The 24,201-nt window shown below is 41.0% G+C and overlaps 1 protein-coding gene across 1 annotated transcript in view; it reads right to left on the bottom strand.

Moving 5' to 3' along the window:
- The window catches only part of qser1 (glutamine and serine rich 1), a 157,873-nt gene that overhangs the window by 25,926 nt on the left and 107,746 nt on the right, over positions 1-24,201 (bottom strand). Inside the window, exons 6-8 of the mRNA XM_060839059.1 lie at positions 22,044-22,160; positions 10,797-10,930; positions 9,744-9,952 (exon numbers count right to left, since the gene is read on the bottom strand). Coding sequence (XP_060695042.1) covers positions 9,744-9,952; positions 10,797-10,930; positions 22,044-22,160 — 460 coding nt within the window. The remainder of the gene's footprint in view (positions 1-9,743; positions 9,953-10,796; positions 10,931-22,043; positions 22,161-24,201) is intronic.

Raw genomic sequence — 24,201 nt, 5'->3', positions numbered from 1 at the left:
CCCCCTTGGGTGCACCTAATTCTGTCCCATCTAAGCCCTGGCACTAAGGGAGTCCCAGTGAATATTAGGGAAATTAAAATCTCACACTGTAACAACTCATTTTTTTTATATCTTTCCACGAACTACTTACATATCCATTCCTCTATTTTCTGCTGGCTCTTGAGAAGTCGACAGTATAACCCCATCAGAATGATTGTACCTTTCTTATTCCTATATTTTATCCATATTGCCTCAATGGATGTGCCCTCCAAGATGTCCTCTCTTAGTACAACCATGACATTCTCTTTAAACAGTAATGGAACTCTTCCACCCATTTTACACCCTTCTTTATTACCTGGAACATCTAAACCCTGGGACATTTAGTTTCCAATTCTGCCCTTTTCTCAAACAAGTTTCTGTGATGGCTACCATCACAGTCATACTCCCACATACCAACCCAGGCTCCAAGCTCATCTGCCTTATCTGTTATACTATTTGCATTAAAATAAATACGCTTCAGATTATTAGTTCCGCCATGTCATTAACCTGGTCCTGCTTGTTTTTCCTACTAAACATACTTGATTTAGCCCCTCCCTTCTCTTCAAACATTCCAAATGTTTCTGATTCCTAAACCACTGCCACACTACTTTAACCCCTCTTCAGTGGCATTATTGCAATAATGAGTTTTGCAGGTGTACAAAAGGACAAAGTTCTTTGTAATGAAAGCTAATTAAAGAAAGCGTTTTATTTTAAGATGTGTCAATTAAAAAGTCAAGCCAGTTTCTGCTTTGTCATCTTTAATTTGTGTATTTGTAGTGGCTTGAGTTTTCAGTGACAGCTAAGCAGACACTGGTAGTAACGCCATCAGGTATTAGATTAGATTCCCTAGTGTGGAACAGGCCAGTTGGCTCAACAAGTCCACACTGACCCTCCAAAGAGTAACCCACCAAGACCCATTTCCCTCTGACTAATGCATCTAACACTATGGCCAATTCACCTGACCTGGGCATCTTTGGACTGTGGGAGGAAACCTTTGCAGACATGGAGAGAACTGCAAGCTCCACACAGATAGTTGCTCCGGGCTGGAATCAATCCGAGGTCCCTGGTGCTGTGAGACAGCAGTGCTAACAACTGAGCCACCGTGCCACCCCTAATTTAGTCCCACCTGTAAATGTGTTGGAAGTTGCACAATTGCTGAGGCATTTGTATCATCAATAGCCACAGATGAGGTGCCGGAAGACTGGAGGTTGGCTAATGAGGGTGCCATGATTTAAGAAAGGGGGTAAGGAGAAGCCATGGAACTGTCGACCAGTGAGCCTGACATCAGTGACAGGATATTTGTTGGAGGGGATCCTGAGGGACAGGACTTACATGTATTTAGAAAAGCAAACACTGATTAGGGACAGTCAACATGGCTTTGGGTGTGGGAAATCATGTCTCACGAACTTGTCTCGAGTTTTTTCTGAAGAGGTAATGAAGAGGACTGATGAGGGCAGAGCAGTGGATATGATCTATATATGTCAGTCAGGCATTCGACATGGTTCCTTACTGCAGACTGGTGAGCAAGATTCAATCACATGGAATACAAGAACTAGCCATTTGGTTGCAGAACTGACTTGAAGATGGGAGGAGGTGTGTAGTGGTGGAGGGTTGCTTTTCAGACTGGAGGCCTGTGACCAGTGGTGTGCCATGAGGATGGGTGCTAGGTCCACTGCTTTTAATCAATTATTTAAATTATTTGGATATGAACATAGGAGGTATGGTTAGTAAGTTTGCAGATGACACCAAAATTGCTGGGTATATTGGACAGCGAAGAAGGTTACCTTAGTACAACAGAACCTTGATCAAACAGGCATGTGAGCTAAGGAGTGGCAGATGGAGTTTAATTTAAATAAATGTGAGATTCTGTATTTTGGAAAGGTAAATCAGGGTAGGATTTACACATTTAATGGTAGGATCCTGGGGAGTGTTGCTGAACAGAGACCTTGGAGTGCAGATTCATAGTCCTTTGAAAGCAGAATTGCAGGTAGACAGATTAGTGAAAGTGGTATTTGGTACAATTGCCTTTATTGGTCAGTGCATTAAGGATGAAAATGTGTTGCTGGTTAAAGCGCAGCAGGTCAGGCAGCATCCAAGGAACAGGAAATTCGACGTTTCGGGCCAGAGCCCTTCATCAGGAATGAGGAGAGGGGGCCAGGCAGGCTAAGATAAAAGGTAGGGAGGAGGGACTTGGGGGAGGGGCGATGGAGATGTGATAGGTGGAAGGAGGTCAAGGTGAGGGTGATAGGCCGGAGTGGGGTGGGGGAGGAGAGGTCAGGAAGAGGATTGCAGGTTAGGAGGGCGGTGCTGAGTTCAAGGGAATCGACTGAGACAAGGTGGGGGGAGAAGAAATGAGGAAACTGGAGAAATCTGAGTTCATCCCTTGTGGTAGGAGAGTTCCCAGGCGGAAGATGAGGCGCTCTTCCTCCAACCGTCGTGTTGTTATGTTCTGGCGATGGAGGAGTCCAAGGAACTGCATGTCTTCGGTGGAGTGGGAGGGAGAGTTAAAGTGTTGAGCCACGGGGTGGTTGGGTTGGTTGGTCCGGGCGTCCCAGAGGTGTTCCCTGAAGCGTTCTGCAAGAAGGCGACCCGTCTCCCCAATATAGAGGAGGCCACATCAGGTGCAGCGGATGCAACAGATGATGTGTGTGGAGGTGCAGGTGAATTTGTGGCGGATATGGAAGGATCCCATGGGGCCTTGGAGAGAAGTAAGGGATTAGGTGTGGGCGCAAGTTTTGCATTTCCTGCGGTTGCAGGGGAAGGTGCCGGGAGTGGAGGTTGGGTTGGTGGGGGTTGTCCACTCCAACCTCTCACCCTCAGAACGTGCAGCCCTCCACTCCCTCCGCTCCAACCCCAACCTCACCATCAAACCGGCAGACAAGGGAGGCGCGGTAGTAGTTTGGCGCACCGACTTTTATACTGCTGAGGCCAAACGCCAGCTCGCGGACGCCTCCTCTTATTGCCCCCTTGACCATGACCCCACCTCCCACCACCAAACCATCGTCTCCCAGACCATCCATAACCTCATCACCTCAGGGGATCTCCCATCCACCGCCTCCAACCTCATTGTCCCACAACCCCGCACCGCCCGTTTCTACCTCCTGCCCAAAATCCACAAACCTGACTGCCCTGGCCGACCCATTGTCTCAGCCTGCTCCTGCCCCACCGAACATATCTCCGCGTACCTCGACACGGTTCTGTCCCCTTTAGTCCAAGAACTCCCCACCTACGTTCGGGTCACCACCCACGCCCTCCACCTCCTCCATGATTTTCGCTTCCCCGGTCCCCAACGCCTTATCTTCACGATGGACATCCAGTCCCTGTACACCTCCATCCCCCATCACGAAGGACTCAAAGCCCTCCGCTTCTTCCTTTCCCGCCACACCAACCAGTACCCTTCCACTGATACTCTCCTTCGACTGACTGAACTGGTCCTCACCCTGAATAACTTCTCTTTCCAATCCTCCCACTACCTCCAAACTAAAGGAGTTGCCATGGGCACCCGCATGGGCCCCAGCTATGCCTGTCTCTTTGTAGGATATGTGGAACAGTCCATCTTCCGCAACTACTCTGGCACCACCCCACACCTTTTCCTCCGCTACATCGATGACTGTATCAACCACGAGGAGGTTGAACAGTTCATCAACTTTACCAACACCTTCCATCCCGACCTCAAATTCACCTGGACTGTCTCAGACTCCTCCCTCCCCTTCCTAGACCTTTCCATTTCTATCTCGGGCGACCGACTCAGCACAGACATCTACTATAAACCGACTGACTCCCACAGCTACCTGGACTACACCTACTCCCACCCTGCCCCCTGTAAAAACCCCATCCCATATTCCCAATTCCTTCGTCTCCACCGCATCTGCTCTCAGGAGGACCAGTTCCAATACCGTACAGCCCAGATGGCCTCCTTTTTCAAGGACCGCAGATTCCCCCCAGACGTGATCGACGATGCCCTCCACCGCATCTCCTCCACTTCCCGCTCCTCCGCCCTTGAGCCCCACCCCACCAACCTCCGTATACAGCGTATCATCCGCCGTCATTTCCGCCAACTCCAAACGGACCCCACCACCAGGGATATATTTCCCTCCCCTCCCCTATCAGCGTTCCGCAAAGACCACTCCCTTCGTGTCTCCCTTGTCAGGTCCACACCCCCCACCAACCCAACCTCCACTCCCGGCACCTTCCCCTGCAACCGCAGGAAATGCCTGAAGTCGTCGTGCAACCTGGTACAATTACAACATTTAAAAGGCATCTGGAAGGCTATTTGAATAGGAAGGGTTTAGTGGGATATGGGTCAATTACTGGCAAATGGGACTAGATTAATTTAGGATATTTGGTCGGCATGGATGAGTTGGACCAAAGGATCAGTTTCCATGCTGTACAGCTCTATGACTCTTTGTAAAACTGTTAATATATATATAAATCAGAGTTGGACTTCAAATTAGCGATATATGGATTTTTTTTGTGAAAGGGTTTAATAATTAACCAGGTTATTCTTTTTATAACTATGATTTTACAGCAATATGTCAGAGAGTCAATGTTTGCAGGCCTCCTTCAAGTTTAATGGGAGATTGTTAGTATTATGGGATTTTACAACAGAGGAAGAGAAAAGCAATCAAGTCATCAGTTTAGGTGAAGCTTGGAGGGGCAAGTTGTTTTTTTTAAATATCATTCTGTTAAAAGCTTTTGAACTTAGTTTTCTAGAGTCAATTACAAGAACAGTTTATTTTACAGTTAAGGGAATACATTACATCAGTGGAAGGATTTCAGTTGTATCAATCAAAGTGAAAGAAATTGCAGCTCGCAGGACCAGAACTGGAAGGAAGTAGTTAAATCAACTCAGGGAATGTAAACTTCTCTGGATTTTGATTAACTGTAAAATTATAGTGTTGGAGAGTAGATATGACTGTGTTTTGCCAGGTGTTTAAAATTTTCTAAACTGTTATATATAATATGGATGGCTTGGTTGTTATTATTTCAATTTTCCTTCTTTTGCATAATAAACTTCAATTGCATTAATAAAACCAAATCTACAGCATGGTATTCTCATGTTTCAGTGAAAAACTCCTCATTAAAAAAAAAATTGCAATCTATCCACACAGGTTTAATTCTGCAAACTGATTTAGATTAGATTAGATTCTCTACGGGCCATTTGGCCCAACAAGTCCACAATGATCCTCGAATAGTATCCCACCTAGTTCCATTCCCGTACTCTATATTTACACCTGACTAATGCACCTAACACTATAGGCAATTCACCTAACCTGTACACCTTTGGAGTGTGGGAAGAAATTGGAGGACCCAAAGGAAACCCATACAGACAAGGGGAGAATGTGTAAACTCCACAGATTACCTGAAGTGGGAATTAAACCCGGGTCCCTGGCGCTGTGAGACAGCAGTGCTAACCACTGAGCCACCGTGCCACCTTTTGTCCGATAGTAACAACAGCTGAGATCATAACGTAAGGTAAACAAAATGACTCTTGCCAAGTCAACAAAAAGTATTTCTCATAAATTTTCATTCTCATAGGAGTATCCACCAAAGTGAATTACAGCTTTGCTGGTCATTACTTGTAGCACAATTAATAAATTGGAGAATTTGAAATTGGCATGTACATTGGCATACTTGCATTTCACAACTAATTAAGTACATTATTGTTTAAAAAAAAGCAGTCAACATTGTATAGGAAACTGAAAATTAACAATCCTTCAGAGCACATGGGACAGACTGTAGGTCAGTGCTTCCCAAACCATTTCTGGTTGTGATATCATTTTAGTGCTTCAGATATGAGACCCCAAAGTTGTAATGTAGTAAGTATGAGAATTGTTGAGATCAGGATTCATGTGGGGATGGGAAAAGAAAATAGAAGGCAGCTTTGGTTTAGATTTTGACAGGATTGGGAAATTAAAACCATTTAATGAAAAGGCAGGCTTTCTATGCAATGATCAGGCATCTCAAAGCAGTCAATTAGGCCATATTCATCAACAAAAAACACTTGAAAAGTTGAAGCGGCGTTGCAGCTATCAGAAATCACACCATTGCTGACTCAGCTCACAACCCCAAAATGTTGTCTCATAATTTATCATTTGCAAAGCCTGTTCTGAGGAGCTTGCTGCAGATTTTGGTCAACCACAGACATCTTTTTGGGTTTATTAATATCAATTACTGATGTCAGGAACTTCACGTAGTCCTCTAGTTACTAACACAACATACACTAGGTATATATTAGCAACACTTTTCCACTGATTTCGCTGCACTTTGGATGCTGCCTGAACAGCTGTGCTCTTCCAGCACCACTAATCCAGAATCTGGTTTCCAGCAGCTGCAGTCATTGTTTTTACCTCTATATTAGTACCAGTACCTTTTATTTGAATGCTGCCTGAAGTTCTTCATTGTTCAAAGACATGGCAAAATTATTTTACAGCAAGGTGAATAACGTACAATGGCCATAATGATCAGTTTCACAAGGGTCAAAGAATTTGAAAAAAAGAATACAAACTTCTCCACATCAATTAATTGTCACAAATGATTTGAAGATGGTGGCTTTTAATCATCTGCATTTTAACCTCTTCAACTTTAGCAAAGGCTCTTGTAACTTTCCCTTCAACAAACCTGATTTTCCATGGTATATAAGTTTTAGGAGCCTATGTGCTGATATTGTCTTTGTACCTTAAGACCATACAGACCAGGATTAATATTTTTCAATATAATCTCTGTGATGTTTTTTAACCCAGAAATGCAATGCAATTGTTTTGGAAACAACTTCAATTTGTCATGGTAATCATCTTACACTTATCTATAATTCTCTTACTTTTTCCAAATTTCTCTTTCAGAGTTAGATGGGAAACTGAAAATTAGCAATCCTTCAGACCACATGGTCTGAACCGGTTGAGTTAAGAACATTAGCTGCAAAGATTACAAAGCTGCAAAAATTGTACAGTAAACATTACAATTGATGCCACACAATTAAAGGAGTCTAGCAGTTAAGTTGAACACTAAACTTTTTTGAATTTTGTTATGAAATAACTTGCAAAATACAGCGACTGAGAACCACAGGACATTCTTTCTAATTCTTAAGGGCCAGTTTGAAAATTCTTGAGATAAAATGTTGACCAGGGCATCACAGAAAATTCTGTTGCTGCTGTCAAATGAAGTGATCTTTCATGTTCATTGAAGCAAGCAGACCCCAATTTAACTTTTAATCCAAAATATGGCAGCTCAGATGGTGGGTCACACCATGAGTATTACACTGAAACGTGAACTAGATTATGCACAAAACTGGAACTTGAACCCACAGCCTTCTGTCTTTGAGGCAAGAGTGCAATGACTAAGTTAAAGTTGATATTATAAATTAATAAGACGACGACATTGACAGGGCTAACCTGAGGTTTAGGAACATTGTGAAAAAGGGTAATTGACAACATTTTCAGATAATCTCTAAAAAGATTACAGAAAAATGTTTTCACCTGTGAAAATACCTTAGCCTGCTGTCAACTTTAAATAATGAAAACATGACCATAACTAATTGCACTGTTTTGTTTGAAAGGAAAAAGTCAGTTTCCCTATGCATTAATAGATTTAATACATGGCCAAGTTCTCAGGGCTTTAAATATATGATAATACTTCCCACAAATATTTCAGTTACATAAGGAAGTGAAGTTATATACACACACACACACACACACACACACATATTTTTGAGTTTGGTGCTTAAACTTGACCAAGTGGATATGTGTCAGAAGGTGTTGAATCATTATCTTTAAGCATATCTGTATCATGGTGATTTTTTAAAAATATGGTGGGAGAGAAAGAGTAGTTAGATTTTGTGCAGAATGGGAGAATTTCACGAGTTGTGCATTTGGCTCCAACTTAGAAGTTCAGGGACTTTTTGATTTGATTAAAGGGAAACACTAAGCTTGGGAAGGGAATGATTGTTTTTTTTGGGCAACTGCAGGAATTGCATTGAAGCTGCATGTGTGAAGCAGTTTCTCCTAAACATAAAGGAGGAAATTGTTTAGAGTTGCTAAAAACTCGGTTTGCTCAGTTTGATAAGTTTCAGACCAGAAACGTTTGGTTAAAACTTTGAAGGAGTTAGTTGAAGCTGAAAGTTTAAGCTCAGTTATAGAAAGGCTCCAACAAGAAACTATCAGATGCTCAAGATTGGGAGTCAATGCTGAAAATGTGTTGCTGGAAAAGCGCAGCAGGTCAGGCAGCATCCAAGGAGCAGGAGAATCGACGTTTCGGGCATGAGCCTTTCAGAAGGGCTCATGCCCGAAATGTCGATTCTCCTGCTCCTTGGATGCTGCCTGACCTGCTGCGCTTTTCCAGCAACACATTTTCAGCTCTGATCTCCAGCATCTGCAGTCCTCACTTTCTCCATTGGGAGTCAATGCCACAGTTAAGTCAAGCTGTAAAGGAATGAGAGAGAGAGAAGGGAATTTTCTCCAGAGACAGTTTGTAAAGGGGTGCTTTTAGGGGTTAATGGGTATACATTTTTACTCTTTAAACATCTGTAACATGCAAACAGTTTAGTTTATTCTATTTTATTGTTAAAACCAAATCTGTAACCTTGCATGCTTCTCTATTCTAGGAAGTGACCACCTTGTTAAAGCCAAGTCAGATTTCAGTCTGGGATCTGATTTGTCCAGTAATACCATTAGCTAAGATCATGATGCAGAGTATTACATTGAGTTGAAATTCAACTCTTTAGGAGTAGCGCTCTTTTAGTTGAAATTTAACCTTCAAATTCCCACACTGAGTTCCTAATCTCACTCAAACAAAGTGATTGAAGGTCAAAAGAGGAAAGCAAAGCTAAATTGCACTAGTTCTGTACAGAACTCAAAAGTTTAAAAATCTAGGAAAGGCTGTATTTCAAATTTATGGAGCCCAAGATTAAGAATGTGATTACTCGATGGAAAAAAAGTGCTCGTATAAATTAGAACTTTTCAAATTATATCAACATTTGATAAGAGCTGGAAATATTTTCCACCAGAATAGTAGTACTTCTCTCAGGTTGGCAACAAGTTGCACTTTTCAGATAGAGTTAAGTGAAGCTTTATTGATACAAAAACTGACTGAGGAAATATTTTCACTGCATCTAAATATTGACATCATTCACAATTAGCTAAAAAAAACAAATATTCTTTGCATGAAGCATTATCTTTCACACAAAATCACAGGCAGTTACATTTCTTATAATCGGAAAGACAAATAAATCATAATTTACATATTGGGGAAGATTTTGCTTCAGGTAATTAATAGGATCTGAAATCAGAAAGTGTAATGCATCTTCATTTTTGCACTCTAGATTAACACTATTCTGAACCTATGTGAATAAATGCAAGGCGATATTCCATTCTTAGTTCAACAGATGACAAGAGAATCTGTTGCAGAAGTTTGATTGATTGACTTCTCCCTATTGGCTTTTCCACCCTTATCTGGAAACAGCATGAGACAAAAGACTGCATGGAATTTCTAAAAATACTGTGGGATTTCAATTTATTATTCCTCAAAAGAGGAATTTAAACGTTGGTTTGTAAATGAAATTAAGCTATGCTTTAAGGCTTGACAAATTAGATGTTCTATGAAATGATTTAAATAATTAATAATCAGAAATCTAGAACCAAGCTTCCTGACTCTTCAGGACTACGATTTTCAACAATGGACTCTGTACATGGTAAAATGACACTAAATAAAGAAACCTAATGAGATCTTACCATCTTCATCATCACTCCGAGTTTCAATAGAAGAGTCCGAATGGGATGAATACTCCTCCTTTAGCCATTTCTTTCGTTTCTTCGGTGGTGGTTCAGCCTTTATCTTTACTTGTTTGACTGGCCTAGCTTTAGATTTTGCTGTTGAGCTTTTAGATGCTGTAGAATTGCTGACAGACACTTTATTACTAGTACCCATTCTTGATTGATGTCTAAAGACAGAGGTATAAATGAAGAAAGACAACTTGATGTGCAATACTAAATTAATTTTAGATTGGCTGAATATTATTTCACTTGAGTAATGGTAAAGTGTAAACTTTCAATTTAACCTTGCAGCTGTATGTCACGATTCTTTCAGAATAAAGGTCAATACAAACTAATTTAAATGACTGTCGTCATCAGTTACCATTACATTGTTAAACATTAAATTTATATGCTGGATCAATAAGTCTAGTGATAAATACTTCTAAATTACATCTTTAAAAAACGTGGGGCCTAAGCTGAAAATGTGTCAATATGATAACGTAGCACAATCTCGAACTGAGCTTTCTTTCGAAAGAATCTTGGATGACCTTGGGGATATGCTTATCAAATAGGTTACAAAACTGTGGATATAGAATTTGAGTGTTAAATATTTATACTCTTATGGGGGAAATGTTCAGACCGTTTCTTACTGAATTCAGAAGTATTGCCACATAACACAGCACTGTGAAGATTCTGTTAGAATCGATCAGAGTTGATCAAAGTTTACCAGGTCATTTTTGATAATGAGTTGCAGAATAATTTTAGTTTGCAAGATTCACATTCTGTTTTGACCAAAGATCTTAATACAGGAGAAAACAGAGTTGGATACAAGAAACAAAGTTTCTGATAGTAAAACTCCACTTCGCAAATCCTACTGTAAGAAAATAATTCAGCCAGTTAACATTATTTTTTAAAGTGCACCAAATTGCTCACAGAATCCACGTGCAACTAATAAGATATTTGGAAATTATGCTTATACAATTAGACTCCACACCAAAATCAAAACGGACAAAAGTAAAATATTTTCCATACCTTAAAGTTTGCAATGGCCTGTTTTGTGGCTTTTTGGAACAAACTCTAACGTAATCCTTCTTGTTTACATTTTCAATAAATTTCACATAGACCCGTTTATATTTGTTTTTTGCATCTCCAAAGTATCCAAGATACTATAAATTAGAAAATTTCAAAATATTTTGTAAAAGGGTCAGCATTTTAGATCAACTTTTTTATGCACATGCATCTATTGGCAATTTGTAAAAATATTTTTCATAAATTGTCATTCCACCATCTTGTATAAACAAAAGTATTAAATTAAAAACAAATGAATTTTGCTCAACACTACACATGTCTTCACATTTGGACTAATACTGACTGAACACTGACTGTGTTTAGTAACAGATATATGTCCTATAATTGGGGAAGTTCAACAGGCATCCCATTATCTTGGGGATATGGCTTACTGTTTGCAATATGGTCTTGACGTATTAGAATGTTTAGCATGGTGATATGGATAAATTTTAAAACTTACACGGTTATAACTCATTAGGCTTAATTTACATTCACAGAGATAAGATGTCTGATGAGTGCAGAGCGGCAGATGTTATCTATATGGACTTCAGTAAGGCATTCGACAAGGTTCCCCATGGGAGACTGGTGAGGAAGATTAGATCTCACGGAATACAGGGGGAACTAGCCATTTGGAAACAGAACTGGCTCAAAGGTAGAAGACAGAGGCTGGTGGTGGAGGGCTGTTTTTCAGACTGGAGGCCTGTGACCAGTGGAGTGCCACAAGGATCGGTGTTGGGTCCACTACTTTTCATCATTTATATAAATGATTTGGATGTAAGCATAAGAGGTATAAGTTACTAAGTTTGCTGATGATACCAAAATTAGAGGTGTAGTGGACAGTGAAGAAGGTTACCTCAGATTACAACAGGATCTTGATCAAATGGGCCAATGGGCTGAGAAGTGGCAGACAGATAAATGTGAGGTGCTGCATTTTGGAAAAGCAAATCTAAGCAGGATTTATACACTTAATAGTAAGGTCCTAGGGCGTTTTGCTGAACAAAGAGACCTTGGAGTGCAGGTTCATAGCTCCTGGAAAGTGGAGTCGCAGGTGGATAGGATAATGAAGGCGGCGTTTGGTATGCTTTCCTTTATTGGTCAGAGTACTGAGTACAAGAGTTGGGACATCATGTTGCGGCTGTACAGGATATTGGTTAGGCCACTTTTGTGTGCAATTCTGGTCTCCTTCCTATCGGAAAGGTGTTGTGAAACTTGAAAGGGTTCAGAAAAGTTTTACAAGGATGTTGCCAGGGTTAGAGGATTTGAGCTATAGGGAGAGGTTGAATAGGCAAGGGCTGTTTCCCTGGAGTGTCGGAAGCTGAGGGGTGACCTTATAGAGGTTTACAAAATCATGAAGGGCATGGATAGGATAAATAGACAAAGTCTTTACCCTGGGGTGCGGGAGTCCAGAACTAGAGGGCATGGGTTTAGGGTGAGGGGGGCAAGATATAAAAGGGACCTAAGGGACAATTTTCTCACGCAGAGAGTGGTATGTGCATGGAATGAGCTGCCAGAGGAAGTGTGGAAGCTAGTATAATTGCAACATTTAAAAGGCATTTGGATTGGTATATGAATAGGAAGGGTTTGGAGGGATATGGGCCAGGTGCTGGCAGGTGGGACTAGGTTGGGTTGGGATATCTGGACAAGTTGGACCGAAGGGTCTGTTTCCTGTACATCTCTATGATTCTACGACATGTGCAAGGAACTTACCAACACTGAGCAATAGATTCTCCTGGTGATATTATTATGTGGTACTTGTAAATGGGTCACACGTAGCAATGAAATCAGAGGTATGCAACATGGAAAATCAGTTAGACATAAGGAGTTTCAATTTGTAAGTATTCGAAAACAAGTGAACATGTCTTTTCATGAGTTCGTCAAGGAAATGGGATACTGTCCATTTTAAATACTCAGTGTCAGCATCAAGCCAAAACAAGTGAACTAAGGTTTGGAAGAGTGAATATTTACTTTACTCTGTCCCAGTAATGCATTCAACAGCAGAACAAACAAAAAATGACTTCAGCTCACTGGCAATGAAAGCAGAAGAAAGCTGCAACAGCAAGGTGGTCCTGGTATAGATCATCAAATCTGACCAACAGCCTATCAAGAATACATGGACAATGAATGCACACCAAGGTCACCATGGTAAACAAGGTCACATTCCGGCTTCATCCAGGGTGCATTTGCTAACTCCTATGGTGATGGAGAGGTGGCAAATGTACAGAGTTGTGGACATGGAAGTCCCTCATCAAGGATCTGCAAATCGGTGAGAGTTGCACAAAGGTCATTGCATACTTTTGTTGGACAACATACATATCTGAGCAGTGATGTTCAGGAGACCCCGTGATCACTTTAAATAGGGAAAGGGCTAGATGATATCCCACTTTCTACTAGTTGAAAAGCCACAATCAGCAGGAACACCATCATCTTTGCAAAAGAAAATGCAAACATTTGCAGCTTGGAATGCTTGAACACTCATGGATAATATGAACAGCAATTATCTGCGAAGACGTGCAATCACATTAACTGAACTAAAGGTTTCAAATCGACATCTAAGCTATCAGTGTGTTTTGTCTTTGTTCAGAGGGGCAGCTGAAGGAAAGTGGATACATGCTTCCCTGGAAAGGCAAGACTAATAGTAGCTATGTATTCACAGAGCTGGATCCTTTTCATCTAGAATAGAATTTTGGTTGTACTTCCAGAGTATCCCAATTTTATAGATGAAACACTAATGACACCGCTATACTATCAGCTCAATTATAATCCATATGCTACAGTGATCAATGCTTACATCCCAACCCTTCACTCAGGTGAAGACAAAGGAAAAGTTCTATTCAAACCTTGGTGAAGCTCTCACTGATATCCCAAAGAAACTTGACAGCAGGATCAGCTGTGATTCCATTATTTGGGAATAGGGATTGAGGCATTGGAAAAACTAATGCAAGCATTACTCTCCTATAACACTGAAGAGTGTACAATGTAGCCTTATTTTAACAAACACATTCTTCTGCCAGAACAAATACAAAATCACATGGGGCCATCATACATTAAATCATCTTAATGTCCTGGATAGTCAATGTTCATGTTAAAAATCTGAGTGATGTCAGTATCACTTGATCACTGCTGCCAACTGGACAGATCATCGCTTTGTTTGATTATGAATGAATATTCACAAAAATATAGCAAGACCCATAAGTCTAGTGGAAGATCGATATCCCACAAACACCCAGTTAGAGTAGAAGTCCAAAAGTAGCTCCCAACCAATCTGGAAAATCTTACACAAGTCAATTCCAGAGAAGTGTGATCAAATAAGGTCAGGTGTGGTAGACATTGGTATTTAGACATTGGGCTTGAACATTTTTGTCATTAGGACTGATTTCACGAAAACTATGTAGAAATGTGTAGCTTCTTGCAACAAAATAAACAACCTTCATTGTCTGGCAGATCAACAGATTGCCACACATCAAGAAAGCAGCTGTTCAACAGCTCAAGGCTGATATCCAAATACAAATCTGGAAGGTAAAAGACAAGGAACAGCCATATTTATACAACATAAAGCTAGGTTGATATTTGAAGATTTTGGTCCATCTAAGACCAAACGGAGAAGATCTCCTTTGATCACAGGATAGTATTTCTCTTCTCAAGAATTACAGTGCCATCCATCAATGCTCGAAAGAACATTTTCAATTCCTCGATCTACAGCAGCGGTTGATACTCTGCACACTATCACCCAGTTAGCTGTCGTAACATTCATGAGTGGACCAGGATCGATGGGAGAGCTTTAACAAGCAACTGAACAAGTGAAAAGCAACAGAGTCTTTAGCCCTGATGGTGCTGAAAGGGTTCCGTTAGTTCAGTTGACTGTATAGCTCGTTTGCAATGCAGACATACGCCAACAATGCAGGTTCAATTCCCGTCCCAGCTTAGCATACCTTAAAGGTCCCATCTACTCAACCTTACCCCTCAAATGAGGAGTGGTGATACTCAGGTTTAACCACTACTAGTTTTGTCTCTCATTGGAGAGAGTAGACTATGGTCCTCTGGCCGATGGTGACTTTATTCAAGTTGAGGTTTTCAAAAGTTTTGGAGCTTTGCTCACATCAAGGCTGATTTGGAAAGGAAACTATCTCCCACCAACCTTCCAAACCAACTTTAGGACTGTGACAATTGTAGCAGTTTAGAGATGACGAGGCTTAAAAGAAAAAAAAGTAAATCCTGCACTCCAGGTTCCACTACCTCATGCCCCATATGCCCAAAGAATTGCAGGGTTGAGAATCCGTCTGTTCAAGCACACGAAGACCCATAACACGAGCTCCTGACCCTAAGCAGATGCCATTCTCGATCAAGGATTGCTGATGAATATGCCTAAAATGAATTTTAGAATATCCTATATCTTAAGATAGTGCTAAAAAGAAACTTGTTTCAATCTCATATGGTCATGTTTCAAAACAAATGCAAAGATATCAAAATTAGCACAGACAGGGAGGAGGCTCTGAGAGTCTGGCAAGCATAAAAATAGGTAAACCTCCAGGTCTGAATGAAATGTATGACAGGCTGTTGAGTGAGGCAAGGGAGGAAATAGCAGGGGCATTGGCAATAAATTTCAATTCCTCCCTTGTCACAGAAGAGGTTCCAGAGGATTGGAGTGTGGGTCAGGTAGCTTGGGTTTCGGGCTTGTCTTTTCATCAGGACTGGGGAGGCAGAAAGAGACTGAGAAACAAGGGAGTGAGGAGGAGGACGACAAGGGAAAGGTAGTTGGGATGGCGATAGGTGGGCAAAGATAGAAGGTGATCATGATAGGTCGGTGGGAAGTGTGGAGCGGATAGGTGGGAAGGAAGATGGACAGGTAGAGGGCAGAGCTGAGTCAAAGGGTCGGATCTGGAATGGGGGGGGGGGGGGGGGGGGGGGAGTTTGGAAACGGGTGAATCCAATGTTGAGGTTGTGTGGTTTAGGAGGTCTTGTTTAAATGGTGGAAGCCCAGAATTTCAACTCCCCCCTGCCCCTCCTCCTATGACATTTCTATTCTGGGCCTCCTCCACCATCTAACAAGGTTACCTGCAAACTGGAGAAGGAACACCTCATCTTCTGCCTCAGGAGCCTACAAATCTCTCCTACCTCCAACCCCATCCCAGATCCAACCCTCTGACTCGTCTCTTCCCACTTGACCTGCCCTATCTGCCCACCTTCCTTCCCACTTATCCCATCTACACTTCCCACTGACCTATCATAATCACCCATCTTCACTCACCTATCGCGATCCCAACCAACTTTCCCCTATCCCCCTCAGCCTATTTATTTCCCAGCCCCTTTCCCCTTCCCCAGTCCTGATAAAGGGGCAAGCCCAAAATGTTGACTCTCTTGCTCCTCAGATGTTGCCTGACCTGCTGTGCTTTTTCCAGTGCCACACTTTATCAACTCTGACTTCTCCAGAATCTGCAGTCCTCACCATCTCCAGAGAATTGGAGGACAGGCAATGTGATAGCTATTCAAGAAGGAAGAGAAATAAATCAGGAAACTACAGGCCAGTCAGTTTAACCTTAATGGTGTGGACACTATCAGAAGCAACTCTGAAAGACAGAACTAATCTAGAACAATCAGCATGGTTTTGTTTAGGGGAGTCATGTCTGACCAACTTGATTGAATATTTTCAAGAGGTAATGAAGTATGTAGATGAGGGTAATGCATTTGACATAGTTGACTTGGACTTCAGCAAGGCTTCTGATTAGTTTATTCATGGGAAAGTGGTAGCAAAGGAGACTTGAACAGTACATTCATAGATGAAATGAAAATTGATGAGATGGTAAAAGATGAGGAAGATGGTCTTAGAGGAAAATGTAGACAGGCTGGTCAGACAGGCTAAATCAATAGCAAATTTAATTTTCAATCTAGCAAGGTGATGCACTTGGGCAGGATAATAAAGGCAAGGGAAAATGCAATGAACGGCAGGAATCTGGGAAGCACTGAGGATCAGACAGACCGTGACGTATATGTCCACCAGTCCCTTAAGGTAGTGCAAAAAGCTATGCCTTATCCACTTAATATATGGGATACTTGTCTTTATTAGCCAAAGCATCGAGTTTAAGAGCAGAGAGGTTCTGCTGGAAGTGCACAAAACCACTGTTTTGGCTGTCAGCAGTTCTGGAATCTACATGATTGGAGAGGTGTGATTGCACTGGAGTGGGATCAGCAGAGATTTACCAGGATGTTGCCTGGACTGGAAAGTTGGTTATGAAGAGAGATTGGATAAACTGGCTTGTTTTCCTTTGAGGAAAGGAGATGAAGGGGGTCATGATTGAGATGTATAAAAATATGAGGGGAACAAGAGGAGGAAACTTTTCCCTTTAGTGGAAGGATCAATAATCAGGAAGCATAGATTTAGGGACACGAATTGAGAGGAATGTGAGGAAAATTTTTCTTTCATTTAGAGCAAGTAGGAATCTAGAATTCACAGCTTGTAAGGGCAGTAGAGGCAGAAGCACTCAGTGTCGTAGAGATGTACAGCAAAGAAACAGACCCTTCGATCCAACACGTCCATGACGACCAGATATCCCAACCCAATGTAGTCCCACCTGCCAGCATCTGGCCCATATCCCTCCAAACCCTTCCTATTCATATACCCATGCCTTTTAATTGTAATTGTACAAGCCTCCACCACTTCCTCTGGCAGCTCATTCCACACACGTACTATCCTCCGTGTGAAAAAGTTGCCCCTTAGGTCACCTTTATATCTTTCCCCTCTCACCCTAAACCTATGCCCTCTAGTTTGGGGCTCCCCTACCCCAGGGAAAATACTTGGTCTATTTATCCTATCCATGCCCCTCATGATTTTATAAATCTCTATAAGGTCACATCTCAGCCTCTGATGCTCCAGGGAAAACAGCCCTAGCCTATTCAACCTCTGCCGATAGCTCAAATCCTCCAACCCTGGCAACATCCTTGTAAATCTTTTTTGAATCCCTTCATGTTTCACAACATCCTTCCAGTAGGGAGGAGATCAGAATTGCACGCAATATTCCAACAGTGGTCTAACTAATGTCCTGTACAGCCGCAACATGACCTCCCAACTCCTATACTCAATACTCTGACCAATAAAGGAAAGCACACCAAACGTCTTCTTCCCTATCCTATCTACCTGTCACTTTACTTTCAAGGATCTATGAACCTGCTCTCCAAGGTCTCTTTGTTCAGCAACACTCCCTAGGACCTTACCATTAAGTTTATAAGTCCTGCTAAGATTTGCATTCCCAAATCAAAATTAAACTCCATCTGCCATTCCGCAGTCCATTGGTTCATCTAATCAAGATCCCATTGTAATCCGAGGTACCTTATTTGCTGTCCACTACACCTCCATTTTGGTGTCATCTGCAAACTTACCAACTATACCTCTTATGCTCACGTCCAAATCATTATATAAATGATGAAAAGTCGTGGACCCAGCACCTTGGTGACACTCCACTGGTCACAAACCTCCGATCTGAAAAACAATCCTCCACCACCACCCTCTGTCTTCTACTTTTGAACCAGTTCTGAATCCAAATAGCTAGCTCTCCCGATATTCCATGAGGGCTAACCTTGCTCACCAGTCTCCCATGGGAAACTTTGTCGAAACCTTACAGAAGTCCTTATAGATCACATCTATCGCTCTGCCCTCATCAATCCTCTTTCTAACTTCTTTAAAAAACTCAACCAAGTTCGTGAGACATGATTTCCCGTACATAAAGTCATGTTAACTATCCCTGATCAGTCCTTGCCTTTCCAAATACATGCACATCCTGAACCTCAGGATTCCCTCCAACAACTTGCCCACCATCGACATCAGGCTCACCGGTCTATAGTTCCCTAGTTTGTCCTTACCATCTTTCTTAAACAGTGGCAGTACATTAGCCAACCTCCAGTCTCTGGCACCTCACCTATGACTATCAATAATACAAGTATCTCAGTAAGAGGCCCAGCAATCACTTCCCTAGCTTCCCATAGAGTACTAGGGTACACCTGATCAGGTCCTGGGGATTAATCCACTATTGTGCATTTCAAGACATCCAGCACTTCCTCCTTTGTAATATGGACATTTTTCAAGATGTTATCATTGATTTCCCTACATTTTATATCTTCCACATCCTTTTTCCACTGTAAACACAGATGCAAAATACTGGTTTAGTACCTTGCCCATTTCCTGTGGGTCCACACAGAGGCCGCCTTGCTGATCTTTGAGGGGCCCTATTCTCTCCCTAGTTACCCTTTTGTCCTTAATGTATTTGTAAAAAACCCTTTGGATTCTCCTTAACTCTATTTACCAAAGCTATCTCATGTCCGCTTTTGGTCTCCTGATTTTCCCTCTTAAGTATACTCCTACTACCTTTATACTCTTAAGGATTCATTTGATATCTCCTTTCTATACCTGATATATGCCTCCTCCTTTTTCTGAACCAAACTCTCAATTTCTTTAGTCATCCAGCATACCCTACACCTACCATCCTTTCTTTTCACCTTAACAGGAACATACTGACTCTGGACTCTCGTTATTTCATATCCGAAAACTTCCCATTTTCCAGCCGTCCCTTTACCTGCGAACATCTGCCTCCAGTCAGCTTTTGAAAGTTCTTGCTTAATACCGTCAAAATTAGCCTTTGTCCAATATAGAACTTCACCTTTTAGATCTATCCTTTTCCATCACTATTTTAAAACTAATAGAATTATGAACACAGGCCCTAAAGTGCTCCCCCACTGACACCTCAGTCACCTGCCTTGCCTTATTTCCCAAGAGTAGGTCAAGTTTTGCACCTTCTCTGGTAGGTACACCCACATTCTGAATCAGAAAATTTTCTTGTACACACTTACATTCCTCTCTATCTTAACTCTTTGGCAGTCCCAGTCTATGTTTGGAAAGGTAAAATCCCGTACCATAACTACCCTTTTTTTTTTTTACAGATAACCAATCTCCTTACAAATTTGTTTCTCAATTTCCTACTGACTATTAGGTGGACTATAATACAATCCCTTTCTTATTTCTCAGTTCAACCCAAATTTCTTCCCTGAATGTATTTCCAGGAATATCCTCCTTAAGCAACACTATCTCTTATCAAAAACCCCACTCCCCCTTCTTCTGTCTTGCCTCCCTTTCTATCCTTCCTGTAGCATTTGTATCCAGGAACATTAAGCTGCCATTCTGTCCATTCCTGAGCCACATATTTGTAATTGCTATGATATCCCAGTCCATGTTCCTAACCATGCCCTGAGTTCATCTGCCTTCCCTGTTATGCCTATTGCATCAAAATAAATGCAGTTTAATTTATTGGTGCTACCTTGTTCTCTGCTTCATCCTTCTCTACCCTGACTGTTTGATTTGCTTCTTTTCTCAACTGTACCAGTCTCAGATTGATCTCTTTCCTCAGTATCTCCCTGGATCCCACCCCCGCCACCTTACGAGTTTAAATCCTCCCAAGCAGCCCAATCAAATCTCCCTGATAATCAATTAGTCCCCTTCCAATTCAGGTGCAATCCATCTTTCTCGTACAGGTCACACAATGATCCAAAAATGTGAATCCTTCTCCCATACACCAGTTCCTCAGCCATGCATTCATCTGCTCTCTCCTCCTATTCCTTGTCTCATTAGCTCGTAGCGCCAGGAGTAATTCAGATATTACTACTCTTGAGGATCTCCTTTTTAATTTCCTGCCTAACTCTATATTCTCCCTTTAGAATCTCCTTCTTTTCCTTTCCTATGTGGTTGGTTCCAATGTGTACAACGACCTCCTGCTGGATCCTTTCCCCCTTGAGAACATTCTGCACCCTTGTTCCTGGTACCAGGGAGGCAACACACCATTCTGAATTTTCACTGCTGGCCACAGAAAAGTCTGTCTGTGCCTCAGACTACAGAGTCCCCTAACACCATTGATCTCTTGGAACCTGATGTACCTGTCATTGCATTAGAGCCAGTCTTGATACCAGAAACTTGGCTTGTTCATGCTACATTCCCTGAGAATCTATCACCCCTACATTTTCCAAAACAGCATACTTGTTTGAAATAGGGATAGTGCAGGAGTCTTCTGTGGCTATCTGCCTCCCTCTCTCAGAGTTAACCCATCTATGTGACTGTATCTGCGACTTTTCTCCCTTCCTATAACTGCCATCCTTTTGCTCTTGTAAAATTCATCACCTCGAGCTGTCGCTCCAATCGATCCATTAGATCTGATTGGATTCGCAACTAACGGCACTTATTATAGATATAATCCTCAGTAACACGTAAACTCTCCCTAAACTCCCACATCCGACAAGAAGAGCATGTCACTCTACTCAGGGCCATTTATGCTTCTTCTGATCTGCAGACCCAGAAAATAGCACCATTTTATTCCTTTACAAAATATTGCTCCAGCCTAACTTAATACTTGTGGCTTATATTTTTAAAGTTTAATCAAGAGACATATCTCAATAAAACTGAAATCAAGAAAGAACCCACTCTACTCACTACTGCAGACTTACAGCGCCACACTTCAAACTATTTATTTATCTGTTTCTGTGCTGTGATCTCTCTCAAACAGGCTCCTCCAAGATCAGTTGTGAATTTAATTTTTTGTTAGTTTTCCTAGATGCACTCCGATGTCCAATGATACATGAATGCAACAGCAAAGGGAGTAGCTGCGCAGGTTCACTGCTGCATGAGTCAGCAGTGTGGGTTTCTTTCTCTCTCCTGCACTGACCTGACCATGTGCTGCCTTTCTATGTTCCTCTCCCTTTTAAAGTGCCATTGTTTTGAATATTTTTCCTCCAAAGTTCCAAATCAATACAACATATAATACAGTAATTGCTGCTCCTAGAATTAGTGGAAGTCACCTCCAACACCCAAGATACTTCAAAGGAGCACCCTGTTACAGCCAGAAATTTTTCCCGTCCACCATCTTGAATTACCCAGAATCATTTACATATTCAGATGTATACTTGCGATGTCAAAGTATAAAAGGCAATGGGCCAAGTGCTGGAAAATGGGATTAGAATACATAAGATGTTGTTTTTGACTAAAACACTTTCAATGGGCCAAAGGGTAATTTTCAGTACTGTAGATCTCTGACTGTACAACAAAATTTACCAAACACTGCTTTTGTCTTTTCATTAAAAGTGAGCAACACAAAAAATTGAAATGAGAACTGTTTAGATTCCTAATCTTGCATTCAATAATTGGGCATACTGAAAATTACTTAAATAAGAGACTCCACTCACGCTATTAGTTGCAGAAAATTGTCTCCGTCCATCTTTTACTTCAGGCATAAATTTTTGCAACAAAGCTTTTTGTACCTTCCATATAGCAGGAGGTTCTCTACCTGTTTGTAAGGCCACCTGCAAATAAACAACTTAACATTAGAAATAAAAACTATGGATCAACATCTCAACTATCCAGATGGTTAAAGTGGTTATTTGTGTGTGTGTGTGTGTGTGTGTGTGTGTGTGTGTGTGTGTGTGTGTGTGTGTGTGTGTGTGTGTGTGAGAGAGAGTGTGTGTGAGTGTGTGTGAGAGAGAGAGAGAGAGAGAGAAAAAGAGCAACACTGGATGAGGGGCAAGGGGATGGGTGAGAGGTGGAGGTAAGTAGTGAGCAGCATTTGTACGAGAAAGACAGTAACAGGAGCCGAGAAGTCAAACCTAAATTCAGATTGGGAATTGTTCATAGCGTGCATCCAAAAATCAATACATTTCTACATTTCTGAAAGAATTAAACTTTTTTTTTGTCATGTGTATTTGAGAAAACACAGTGAAAAACATTTTGTTGCCATGAATACAGCCATTTTGGAGAGGCACGCTCACATCGCCCCTTCTTCCCCTCTGCTGAGTAACAAATGAATGATTTTTATTGTCATACGTATAAGAAAATACAGTGAAAAGCGTTTTGTCGTCACAATCCAACACCATTTACTCTGCTTTTATATAGTGCTATTGTCCATTACTAAACTTTCTTTACTATGTCTAAATGCTGTTTTCAGGTCACATTTAGTCACATGCATTATTTAAATTAAAGTAATGAAATTAATCTCATCAATGTTTTGCATTTCTAGCAAATTATAGATTTTCTGATCTCAACATTTGCATTTATATTACAAAATAACAAGACTACATCCAAGATACTATAGAGAAGTCTAATCAGCCAAGAATGAATGTAGGCCTGAAGAAAGCTATTAAGAACAGGAATTCAACAGTTTTGGGTTTTAAGGTTTCAGAGTACATTAAGTAACTGAAGAAAGAAAACTCTTGGCAAGGTAAATTTAAACTTATTCAGCACAGCAGTGAAGTCAATTGTAAATTTATATAGTATTTTAAGAGTTCTAGTGGTTAGATACAATTTCATCTTAACCTGAAAACTCATGAAAATTTATGGCCAACAGACTTCATGAACAAAGTGTTTCTGTAGAGTTTGCCTTGGATGGTGATCTAACATCCCAAATCGCTAAACACACTTAAGTGAACCAATACGTGGCTGTCTCAACTTACTCATTGCTCTCAAATTCCTCAACTAACTTTTAAATTAAATAAACATCAACCTTAGCCACACTCAACTTAAAGCTTATTTCGTGCCACTGTTTAAATTATTACTTGTAAATTTTCCAGATTCTAAGAAACCAATGACAGCTACAAGAAATTTAAATGATTATGAACTGAAGTTATGGCATGTTAATTTAAAGTAAACTCTGCAAGCTGGTATACTGACAGAATGTGCCAATTTATTTCAAAATGAAATTGGTGCTTAATGCATTTTGTAATACCATCCTCCCCTATGCATCAAAATTTGACTGAGTACACATTAAACGTAACTATATAAATCACCATACTTACTAGATTCCTAGAGATCTCTGACCTACAACACATTAAAATCTATATTACTCAAACAAATTTTCATATTAGGCCAAGTTCACTTTTCAGTTATGTATCCAACTGACCTAACTCAAAATGGTTTCAGCCAAAGGACTGGGGGATAATGTAAAAATAATACTGCATCCATTACTCCAATATGACTCTTTGCATTAGTTCAAGATGAGCATACTTCCAGTACCTGAGTATTGCTGACTAAAAAAGACATTTGTTGAAGATTTCGGTCTTCCATTCAGCAGGACAATTCGTGGGAAATATCAATGTAAATGGTAAGCAACCTTTTATAGTGCATGAAAAAAGTGTTGTGATAGAAGGTGTGAGATTTATATATTTTTATTTTGCTCAGTTTGAGTTCAGTTTGAATTTTTAATGAATGGAATAACTATTGCAATATGAGACAGGTACTGAGGGATGTAGATGGACGGTAAATCTACATCTGGCATGTGGGAATCTAAAGGCCAGTTGGTTAGAGTTCAGGACTAGCATGTTCCTGTGAAAATTAAGGATACATATGACAAGA

This window comes from Hemiscyllium ocellatum, chromosome 18 (genome assembly GCF_020745735.1).
Source record: "Hemiscyllium ocellatum isolate sHemOce1 chromosome 18, sHemOce1.pat.X.cur, whole genome shotgun sequence".
Classification (NCBI taxonomy): Eukaryota; Metazoa; Chordata; class Chondrichthyes; order Orectolobiformes; family Hemiscylliidae; genus Hemiscyllium; species Hemiscyllium ocellatum.
Note: the sequence above shows the minus strand (reverse complement) of the source record. Positions and strands in the feature narration are given on the sequence as shown.